General features: G+C 42.0%; 1 protein-coding gene across 9 annotated transcripts in view; it reads left to right on the top strand.

Annotated features, from left to right (window-relative positions):
- The window catches only part of FRYL (FRY like transcription coactivator), a 456,322-nt gene that overhangs the window by 282,010 nt on the left and 162,145 nt on the right, over positions 1–12,167 (top strand). For all 9 annotated transcript variants that reach the window (XM_068278548.1, XM_068278549.1, XM_068278550.1 and 6 more), the window contains 5 exons: positions 2,660–2,740; positions 2,940–3,108; positions 4,307–4,399; positions 7,237–7,335; positions 10,096–10,197. In XM_068278548.1, coding sequence (XP_068134649.1) covers positions 2,660–2,740; positions 2,940–3,108; positions 4,307–4,399; positions 7,237–7,335; positions 10,096–10,197 — 544 coding nt within the window. The remainder of the gene's footprint in view (positions 1–2,659; positions 2,741–2,939; positions 3,109–4,306; positions 4,400–7,236; positions 7,336–10,095; positions 10,198–12,167) is intronic.

Raw genomic sequence — 12,167 nt, 5'->3', positions numbered from 1 at the left:
GTCAGCAGCTGGAAGCTTCCTTAAGGGGCCCATACACTAACCGATTTTCCCGCCGATTTGATCACTGTGATCGAATCCGCTGTGAAATCGCTGCACAAAAGCTGACCGAACAATCGATTTACGTCCGAAATCGATCGTTCCCGTCGATTCCCGTCGTTCCTGTCTGTGCGGCAGATTTCGTTCGATCGCTGTAGCAACCATTCAGCCTTTGTGGGTTTGTAGCTGAATAGTTTAATGTAAAGACCAAACTGTGGGGAAAATCCAAGCTTGAGCTCGGGGGTTTTCAGCTGAGCTATTAGAATAAAACTTTTTGAAAATTATTGTCTGGGAAGAGTAAATGGCCCACTCTCAGCATACGCAGTGGAGTATTATGTACTTTCCCTCAGAAGTTGTTTAGGTGATACCTTTAATGACTAACTGTGCACGATTTCCTTGTTAGATACCCAAACTTGTAAGTATTTTCTACAGGCACAACACAGAACTGATCACAACAGTTCTGTATCATGCTTGAAGAAGAAACTTACAATTTTGAAAGCTCAAGCTTGCAAAGAAACTTTGTACAGTTCACTAAAGGACTCCTGAACTGAGATGGATATAGCGGCTCCTTTTAAGCAATACCAGTTGTCTCACTCTCCTGCTGATCCTCTGTCTCTAATACTTTTAGCCATAGACCCTGAACAAGCATGCAGCAGATCAGGGGTTTATGACATGAGGCTAGGTGCACACTTGGCAGTGTGGAAAACGTAGCGCTTTGATGCATATGTGTTTGTGCATTTCTTGTGTGTTTTCCATGAGTTTTATTTGCGTTGTAGGTTTTTTCCCCTGCACATGCGTTTTGCATGCGGTTTAATGCTTTCGCATATACAAAATGCATATGCAGTTTTAGTGCGTTTTGCATGCGTTTTTGATGTGTTTTATACAAACGTGTTTTTTGTTTTTTTTTTAAACACATGCAAAACGCACTAAAACACAATACCTCTGTGTCACCATTGACTTTCATTATGTGCATTTTTGAAAAGTAGGCAACAAAACCAGTGTTTTTAAAAACGCACATTGCAAAACCCAATTATATGCGTATTTACATGCGGCCCATTGACTTTCATTATGTGCGGTTTAGCTGCGCTTTCTGCAACGCTAGTGTTTCTGCTTAGTGTGTTCCCTGCCTGTCAGATCTGACGAGATTAGCTGCATGCTTGTTTATGGTGTTGCAGCCAAATAGATCAGCAGGGCTGCCAGGCAACTGGTAGTGGTTAAAAGTTAATAGATATGGCAGCCTTTGTATAAGTTCTTGCTTCAGGTTCCACAGGTATTACCCAAACTACTTCTGTTGTTATGTCTTCGGATTTTCTCCATGACTACTCATACAACTGTACTGGCCTTCAGTTAAGGCCTATGTAAGTATAAATCTATTGTAGGCAGTAAGCCTGTTGAACATTTCAGAAGACTGTTTGTTGCTGGTTCTCTTTAAACAGGGCACATACAATATGTATACACACACCTCTATGTAGAATAGATAGCGTTTTTTGCCTCATTTCCTCGTTCTAGTGTGAGAAGTCATTGCACATGATGGAGGCCAGCAGGAAGCAGAAATGATTGATCTTTTCCCATGCTAAATTTGTTTCTTTGCCTAGCTTATCTTATTTACTTGTTGTAAGAGTGAAAGTGAATTCATTCCTTGTGAAACACACTATACACACACACACTAAAAAAAAAAATCTGAAAATGAACGTGATCTTTTCAGAAAATACCTGTTTTCATGGTTTTAAATACACTGGTTCAGAGCAGAGTACCTACGTGTTACCCTTTTGTGTCCTGTGAGACCTCTTAAAAAAATGGTCATGGTCAAGAATATCAATTGAACTAGTAACAGAGGCCCAGTGGGCGGCTACTTGGGTTTAAAGACACTCTGTAACAAAATTTTCAGCCTTATTTCTTCTATCCTATAAGTTCCTATACCTGTTCTAATGTGGTCTGGATTACTGCAGCCTTTTCTAGCTGCACTGTCTCTGTAATATGTATACTCTTCTTTTCTTTGTCAAGCTTTGGCGACCCAGGGAGGAATGGGCTGCCTGTGAATACAAGTTATGCACGCTTCCTGCAGGCTCGGTCTCTGCTCTCAGTTTCAGCTTATCTGTTTGTGAGGCTCAGGGGGGAGGGAGCTGCCGGTCACATGCTGAGAAACTGAGAATCCCAGACTATAGTGCAGATAATTCACTATGTATTAAAAACGTGTAGTATACTGTAACATGACAGATATATTTATATATTGGTGGTTTAACACCGTGGTCCTCAAGTGGTTAAGCCTCTTGCTGTTCAGACTGCTGGGAGGCGAGGCACAGACACCACTATTTGAAGATTGCCTTCTATAACTTTGTAAGTCTGTAGAGCAGGGTATGGCAGATATGAGACTTCTAACCAGGTTTCAAATCCTAGCGAAATCACTATCTGCAGGTTCCGGTTTTCTCCCACATTCCAAGAACAAAGCCGGTTAAAAAATTGGTCTTGGAGGGCATTGGGTGGTGAGGCCTCTCTTGGGGACAGTTGGCTATAGCAATTGTTTAAGGTATTTTGTAAAGTTTTTTTTAGAAAATTTTAACACTGTATAAATTCATCATAGCAATATTAATTTCCTGTAATCCTATTGTGTGCTTGTTTCTAGGTATTCAGGAACGAACACTGGGAATGTGCACATTATTGCAGATTTGTATGCAGAAGTTATAGGCGTCCTTGCACAGGCCAAGTAAGCCGTTTCTTCTTTAGTATGTTATGCAGCGAGTCGTGCACAAGTGCTGGATGTGTTTTATGGCATATTTAGGGCTTAGTAAATGGCCCCGGATTCCCTACTTTCACCCAGCTGGGGAGAGAGCAGAGAATATCCGGTGGCATAGCTGTTTATTAGGATTAAATGGAGTCCCTCCTGCTTTCTTTTCATCATTTAGATTTCAGGCTGTGAGGAAGAAGTTTGTCACGGAATTAAAAGAGCTGCGACAGAAGGAACAAAGCCCCCATGTGGTGCAGAGCATCATCAGCCTGATCATGGGGATGAAATTCTTCCGTGTCAAGATGTATCCTGTGGAAGATTTTGAAGCCTCTTTTCAGTTCATGCAGGTATTTACTGCGCGCCATCCTTCTGCCCTTTGTGCCACATAAGTAGTAGTTATCTCTCTGCAATCCTTCCATTGACTCATTAGCTTGCTTCTTCTGGTATTTTCCTGATTCTCTGGGCTATTGTCAGGCATGCATTATGTCTGTAAATAGACTTGTTGCTGTATCATTACTGCTCTGAGGTAGAAACAGAATTGCATCCACTTCTGTTATCGAGTAATAATTATAAAATGTAGAATAAAATATTCTATATAGATAGCAGTAAAAAAAAATAAGCAGATTTGTGTAAAATAAACAGTTGTAGAATCTGTCTGGCTAATATGTATGTTACCCATACTTGTGTTGCTGTCACATACAGATACTCCAAGGCATACTATACGGTGTTGTTGTACGCACAGGCATTTATTGTTGCCCTTAACAATCACTATTATGTTGTTATGGCGACAGTTTGAGGAATGAGCACTGCACAGACAGCTACATCCCAGCAGTGTGTACTAGGCAGAATTTGAGCCTGACTCAGTGATCCTTACCTATTGTCTAGATGTCACGTAATTGCTCTCCATGCAATGCGTTCTATCTCATGCTTGTATAATGATGACTAGTGATGGTCATGTCTAGGAGAACTCCTGGAGAAGCATGTGATTTGTTAGATCAGCTGATAATTAGCGAAGCTCTGATTTACTGTGATCACATCCTACTTTAGCACGTGATCATGACTAGCAAATCAAACACATACTGTATCTATCACCTGACCAATCTGATCACATGCTTCTCCATAAGTTCTCCTAGACATGACCATCACTAATGGTGAAAAGGATCCTAACATGCAAAACTCTAGTTACCATAATTAACCACCTGCAAGCTTTGATATGGTCAGTTTTTTCCTTCTTACATCAGTGAAAAATGTGCACGTTAGGAGTGTTTTTTTTGCTCATCTCTGTAAAAGAAAAAAAAAAAAAGGGTATTTACCGAGCCTTAGTCTCCTAACACTGCTCAGTCCTGCCTAGTTTTTATGTATTTATCCCTTCTGTACCCCGTCATTCTCTACTTCCTCCCCACCTTTCCCTCTCTTCCTCTCTCACTGTCTTGTGTTTGGTTTATTGCAGTCCTTGTATTTTAGAGTTACAGCATTGCTGAATATGTTTCTCCACACAGCACAGTATTAATAGGCATTGATTGTTTCTGCTTCTTTGCTTGAAAGGAATGCGCACAGTACTTCTTAGAAGTGAAAGACAAGGACATAAAACATGCACTTGCTGGTCTGTTTGTAGAAATTCTCATCCCTGTGGCTGCTGTAAGTAAATCTTGTCATGTCTATGAATTTAATACGTGTGACCAATTGCCAAGCTTTTTTTTTTCTCTTTAAGCCAAGTATTCAACGCTGAATGCATTTGTATAAAGGGAAAATGCTTTTGAAAATGATCTCTTTGTTGTTTAGTTCATGAAAACGTACAGTGATGCTTCTTAAACCAACACAAATCCAAAAGAGCTGCAATCTTAATATGGCCAAGCCAACCAACTGTGCATTAATCACTGCTTTATAGTCAGCATGCAAACAGAGATGTAGGTGGACTTGTGTGTTTTCTTTTGGATGCCTTCAGTAAAAAGGTGATGTCCAGGATTGCTGAAGCAATCGGAGCTTTCTGCAGGCCTACGAGTTGTTGGCTTCTATTGTTAATTATGTAGAACCCCCAGTCTCTTGGCCACCAGATACATCACTTTTTGTGACGGCTCTAAATTATTGTGAATGAGGACATCTCTCAATCTGCTAAAATGCCCCTCTAGAGGCCAGACGATCGATCAAAACCCTCCTTGGCAATCGCAAGCGAAAAAGTAGTGCACGTTGTCCGTTTTTTCTTTTTGTTTACCACAGCCAAAATCAATACAAAGTCGCAAAGGGTTCTTGAAACACATAGGAAAACATTATGGTATGTTCCTTTCCACATGCGATTTAGCACTGCTGTAAACCACATGTGATTTTGCCCAGTGTGACCTCTGCCCATCAGTAGAATGATGCAGATCCACCCCCAGAGCCTGAAAATGACTGCTGTAACCCAACAGCTTCTGATGATAATAATAATCCTAACATTTATATAGCACTTTTCTCCTGTTGGACTCAAAGTGCTCAAGAGCTGCAGCCACTAAGGGCGCTGAAGGGGCCACCCTGCAGTGTTAGGAAGTCTTGCCGAGGACTTCTTTCTGACTAGGTACTCACCCATTCATCCTGTATGCATTGCAAACTTCAGAAATTCTAACGCATGCATTTTTTCAAAACAGTCCCTTATAACACAGTTTATGATGTCTCCAAAGCCACTGCCATTTATAAAGCATGCTGTCCAGAAACCTATCGAACAATGGAGTCTGTGCATTGGAATGCACTGGTGTGTTGTGTTTTAATGTAGCGATATAAAGTGTTCAGCCCCCTTGAAGTTTTCCACATTTTGTCACATTACTGCCACAAACCTGAATCAATGTTATTGTAATTCCACATGAAAGACCAAGTGGTGTACACATGAGAAGTGGAAGAAAAATCATACATCATTCCAAACATTTTTTTTACAAAAAAATAACTACAAAGTGGGGTGTGCGTAATTATTCAGCCCCCTTTGGTCTGAGTGCACTCAGTTGCCCATAAACATTGCCTGATAAGTGAATGACTAAATAGAGTGCACCTGTGTGTAATCAAGTGTCAGTACAAATACAGCTGCTCTGTGAGGGCCTCAGAGGTTGTCTAAGAAAATATTGGGAGCAACAACACCATGAAATTCAAAGAACACACCAGACAGGTCAGGGATAAAGTTATTTAGAAATTTAAAGCAGGCTTAGGCTACAAAAAGATTTCCAAAGCCTTGAACATCCCACGGAGCACTGTTCAAGTGATCATTCAGAAATGGAAGGAGTATGGCACAACTGTAAACCTACCAAGACAAGGCCGTCCACCTAAACTCACAGGCCGAACAAGGAGAGCGCTGATCAGAAATTCAGTCAAGGGGCCCATGGTGACTCTGGAAAAGCTGCAGTGATCTACAGCTCAGGTGGGGGAATCTGTCCATAGGACAACTATTAGTCGTGCACTGCACAAAGTTGGCCTGTACGGAAGTGTGGCAAGAAGAAAGCCATTGTTAACAGAAAAGCATAAGAAGTCCCGTTTGCAGTTTGCCACAAGCCATGTGGGGGGCACAGCAAACCTGTTGAAGAAGGTGCTCTGGTCAGATGAGACCAAAATGGAACTTTTTGCCCATAATGCAAACGTTACGCTATGTGTGGCGGAAAACTAACACTGCACATCACTCTGAACACACCATCCCCACTGTCAAATATGGTGGTGGCAGCATCATGCTCTGGGGGTGCTTCTCTTCAGCAGGGACAGGGAAGCTGGTCAGAGTTGATAGGAAGATGGATGGAGCCATATACAGGGCAATCTTGGAAGAAAACCTCTTGGAGTCTGCAAAATACTTGAGACTGGGGTGGAGGTTCACCTTCCAGCAGGACAACGACTCAAAACATAAATCCAGGGCAACAATGGAATGGTTTAAAATAAAACATATCCATGTGTTAGAATGGCCCAGTCAAATTCCAGATCTAAATCCAATCGAGAATCTGTGGCAAGATCTGAAAACTGCTGTTTACAAACGTTGTCCATCCAATCTGACTGAGCTGGAGCTGTTTGCAAAGAAGAATGGGCAAGGATTTCAGTCTCTGGATGTGCAAAGCTGGTAGAGACATACCCTAAAAGACTGGAAGCTGTAATTGCAGCAAAAGGTGGTTCTACAAAGTATTGACTCAGGGGGCCGAATAATTACACACACCCCACTTTGCAGTTATTTATTTGTAAAAAATGTTTGGAATGATGTATGATTTTCGTTACACTTCTCACATGTACACCACTTTGTATTGGTCTTTCACGTGGAATTCCAATAAAATTGATGCATGTTTGTGGCAGTAATGTGACAAAATGTGGAAAACATCAAGGGGGCCGAATACTTTTGCAAGCCACAGTATCCATAGTGTTAATAGAGCCTTAGGGCTTCATTTTAGGGGCATGAAGAGATTTGGCACACCCTCTAAAACTCAATGCAATTGCAATGAAACACTGATGGTTAATATCTTATTTGCATTTGTCTTTCCCAGGCTGTAAAGAATGAAGTAAATGTGCCATGTTTAAAGAATTTTGTGGAGATGCTCTACCAGACCACATTTGAATTAAGCTCAAGAAAGAAGCATTCCCTGGTAAGTTATCCCTATAACTATTATTATTCATACAAGTCCTGGAGATGGAAGATGTCTTCTATTCAGACAGTCCAGTGCATCGTTGGCTCTACCATACTTTGATTTCTCGCGGTCTTCCTCTCCCAGGAGCGCAACCTGATTTACACCAGGACCTGCATGCGGCACATGTTAGGAGAAGGCGGCCAGTTTTGGTGCTCGTTTTGTCATTAATCTGTTGCGGTGGGATTGGGTTTATAGCAGTCTGGCTTGCTCAGTAAGGCTCTTCCCTGAAAAGTAAAACAAATTGGATTCCATGTTTTTCCTGGTAGATTCAGATTCAGTAACTTTTATCATACTTGCTGTGGTGAGGCTTCTGGTGTCATATATAAAAGGAAATGTACTGATAGAGGAGAGAGGTTGCTGTGTTTTCCAGTGTTGTATAAGTGATTACGTCAGTAATTCCCTTTAGATGGGCATGGTTCCTGGTCTATTCTGCCTTGAGAGGATTAGGGTAGGGAACAGTCACATCAAAGAGATCCTGTTCACACTGTCTTTGCTATAAATTTATCATAACCATATGCAGACAGGTTTGTTCCAGAAAATGACTGTATTAGGATACACAAAGAAATTTTAACCAGCATTGGTCCCACTTAAAGAGGAACTCCAGTGAAAATAATGTAGTAAAAAAAAAGTGCTTAATTTTTTAGCATAATTGTGTATAAATGATTTAGTCAGTGTTTGCTCATTGTAAAATCTTTCCTCTCCCCGATTTACATTCTGACATTTATTACATGGTGACATTTTTACTGTGGGCACTGGGCAGGTTATGTAGCTGCTCCTAGCTGTTTTGGCTGTTAGAGACAGCTGTAAACAGCTAATTCCTGTCTGTGAACATTGTTACATTGTGGCAGTTTGCCCAGAGTACCGCGGTACTCAGAGCTTCTTGTGGGAGGGGTTTCAGCACAAAATCATTCATACAGCGCCCCCTGATGGTCTGTTTGTGAAAAGCATTATATTTCTCATGTAAAAGGGGGTATCAGCTACTGATTGGGATAAAGTTCAATTCTAGGTTAGAGTTTCTCTTTAAGACCTGCAGGAGAAAGGGAAAATGTAAAATGTGGTCTTATATACAGTAAAATAAACAGGGGTAGCTCATAAAGAACTAGTAAGGTAGATAGGAGAGAGTGAGGTGGGCATAGTAAGGGGCATAAAAAGATCAGTGCTTGTGAAAAAATGTATGTAGAGTCAGTGTTGAGGACAGACCACAAAAACTAAATTTATTATAAAAAAAAAAATGTACAAAACACAGTAGGTAAGCACAGTGGCAAAGCTGAACAATTGCAGAAAAGGGGAAAACTTACAAGCAAATTCATCTGCCCATATGCAACTTTTTCTCCTGAGTTTTCTCCTAGGTGATATTTTCAAACTTGTCAATAAAATGCCCTGAAAGGGAAGGTTCAGGGAGGGGATTAAAAAAATAAAAATAAATTTCCACTTACCTGGGGCTTCCTCCAGCCCGTGGCAGGCAGGAGGTGCCCTCGCCGCCGCTCCGCAGGCTCCCGGTGGTCTCCGGTGCCCGACCCGACCTGGCCAGGCCGGCTGCCAGGTCGGGCTCTTCTGCGCTCCATTTCCTGGCACTTCTGCGTCCCACGACGGCGCGCTGACGTCATCGGACGTCCGCCGGGCTGTACTGCGCGGGCACAGTAGTTCTGCGCATGCGCAGTACAGCCCGGCGGACGTCCGATGACGTCAGCGCGCCGGCGTGGGACGCAGAAGTGCCAGGAAATGGAGCGCAGAAGAGCCCGACCTGGCAGCCGGCCTGGCCAGGTCGGGTCGGGCACCGGAGATCACCGGGAGCCTGCGGAGCGGCGGCGAGGGCACCTCCTGCCTGCCACGGGCTGGAGGAAGCCCCAGGTAAGTGGAAATTTATTTTTATTTTTTTAATCCCCTCCCTGAACCTTCCCTTTAAAACCACCAGCAAGCAAGAAAATACTCAAGATAATTTTGACAGTACATTTTCACCTACTTTTTGATACTTTTTCAATTGCAAAGTACTGAAAAGATGAAAAATGATCTCCTATGAGAAAACTGAGGAGAAAAATGTAATTGAATATGGGCTGTTTTTTTGAAAATAGCTACGGTATGTCTTTCACAGATTACAGTTTATTTCCTTTTACCTCTGTTGCCCACCTGAAAAAAACAAAATACTATTCTTGCTTTATGCTGGCATTTGCTTAGCCAGCCACACCCACAGGAGCCTCGTTGCAAAAGGAAACAGGAAGTTGAGACACATGACAGTTGTATTTGTATTTTCAAAGATGTGCATAGCTCAGCAACTGTACACCCCATGTACATAGTGTGTTGGGTTAGCTAGGTAGGTTAGTCAGGAGAGTTGATATGGGGCGTAAGGCTAATTGATGTATAGGTGTGCAGGTGGGGGTTAGAATATTTGATTCAGTGGAGTACGTGGATAGATGAGGGGTGAGGGGGCAGGTGAAGGTCAGAAAACATACGGTAATTCAGTGGAGTAGGAGGACAGTTGAGTGTGCAGTGCAGCAGTGTGACATGACCTTAAATGTACATTGTGATAAATGCAGGGAATTATTTATAACACTACTTTGGGTTAAAGGCAAGTAAGATACCGTAACTATATTGTAACTACATTGTCAGTAAGGAGTTGAGCGAAGTTTTAATTGTATGTTATGCTGGAAGTTCCTGTGGTTTTGCTTTAAGGCAACTGCAAATCCTGTTTGTGAATGTGACTTTTTTCTGTATCCTCAGGCGCTGTATCCACTGGTTACCTGCTTGCTGTGTGTCAGCCAAAAACAGTTTTTCCTCAACAATTGGCACATTTTCCTACAAAACTGTTTGTCTCATTTAAAGGTAAGTTGCTACCACCTCCTTCCCTCTTGTGAATCATCAGAAAGGCTCATAAAGGTATTACCAGTCTTCTGCAATTAAAGTGCATGCTCTGCTTAAAACTTCAATTTACCGATGAACGGATACTCCTGATTTTAAATGTATAAACTGAACCATCATTACTAGCTTTTGTCCATGTCATTAGTGTGATTTGAAGCAATTTCACCTCTATTGTGTTGCTATGGATCTTTTAGGTTTCGTAGATTGAAGTGATTGTGGGATTTTTTTTCCACCTCATCTTTCCTATGACACAGATTAATGTGGACATTAATAGCAATACCAATAAAAATCAAAAACCTTTCCTCTTGGCATCTCTCTGGTACTGCTCTGCGTCACGCAAGGACTAATGACTCCCTGGCTGTAATAATGTGGGTTTAATATGCTTGGGTTATCATTATATGTCAGATGATTAGCTGCATGCCTGCTGATTAATATCACACCTTGGGGAAAGGCTGTCTCTGGCTTCCATTACATGTTCACACTCTTCTGCTTCCCTTGCTTTACATCGTTCATCGCTTTCTCATCTGTTTGCTTTTCATTTGCTTCAAATAACTCTTTTTAAATTCTGTTCTGTCTTATAAAGTCGTGTTCTGTGTGCCTGTTGTGACTGTTGTACTAACATCCGTTAACCCTTTAACAGGCCCACCTGAGTTATCTTGTTATAGATATCTGTGGGCAGGGCTGTATCAGCCAGAAGAACTCAAAAATGCAGCCTAATGCAGAGTGAGCACAGGGAGCAGTTTCATATTTACCTGTTCCAAATGCTGGAGCGGCTCTCCTCTCCCTCCACCAACCAGAGGCTGTAATGCCAACATAGTCTTGTGGGCCCAAATCACATGATAGGACGTGATCGGGACCCAGAGGAAGGTGTCAGTGTTCCAGTGCCACCTAGTGGTAAAAGAGGGGTAGTGCAAGAGTCTCTTCCTTCAGACAGGGAAAGGGTTACAATGGAACTCCAGAGAAAAGATTCGTAAAATGTGCAGTGGCCCTCTCTTTAGTGTTAGTTAGATCCTTACAAAAAAAAAAGTTGATGTTACTAGATGCTTAAATATTCATTCGGAAATAGATTCTACAAGTTTCAGCATTAAGGCTGCTGGCTGGTAGGATGATCCACTCCTTGTTTGTTCATCCCTTGTGATGTACAGATTATTTCCTGGCGCTGATTGATGAGAAAGATAGAGTTGTGGGTGGGGATTTAGTACACAAGGACCCCTGCTGTATACTGGGATGCTGAGAGGAGGCACCTCCAGGATGTATTATGTAGCAGTTCAGGAAGTCAGGTGAGCAGGAAGTAGGTTTTCAGTAGTTTGAGGCTTTCAGTGATTTTCTTATCACTAGAACACCGGTCAACCTACAACATGCAAGTACCTAAGTTTCAGGTGTGCAGATTTACCTTCAGCCCAGATAATAGCACTGGCAATGTTATTAAAAGAAACCTAAACTGTGATCACTTTGGAGACGGCCATGTTTATTATTCTTTTTAATTAAGAGTTGCCTGGCTGTCATTATGGTCTTCTGGCTTAGAAATGGCAGGCAGTCAGTTGAGTAACCTGGCGTGTGAACTCATTCTGGGTTAATGATCCAGGCCAGTGATGGCTAACTTTGGCACCCCAGCTGTGGTGGAACTACAAGTCCCATGCGGCATTGCAATACTCTTGACAGCTCTAAGCATAACTCAGGGAGGCAGAGGCATGATGGGATTTGCAGTTTTGTCACAGGTGGTGTGCCAAGGTTAGCCATCACTGATCCAGGCGCTATTAAGAGTAGAAAATCTGTGAAACACCTGGGCAAGGGGTGTGCAATGGCTTCTAAACATAGTTATTTCAATTCAGGTTTTCAACAGCTAAGTAAATAACGCATATGATCTATGTTGAATTGCCGCTTAGCAATACAATGACATGCTCAAAGTAAGTGTCCCATTAAATTTTAAAATT

The sequence above is a fragment of the Hyperolius riggenbachi genome, chromosome 1 (genome assembly GCF_040937935.1).
Source record: "Hyperolius riggenbachi isolate aHypRig1 chromosome 1, aHypRig1.pri, whole genome shotgun sequence".
In the NCBI taxonomy this organism is placed as follows: Eukaryota; Metazoa; Chordata; class Amphibia; order Anura; family Hyperoliidae; genus Hyperolius; species Hyperolius riggenbachi.
Note: the sequence above shows the minus strand (reverse complement) of the source record. Positions and strands in the feature narration are given on the sequence as shown.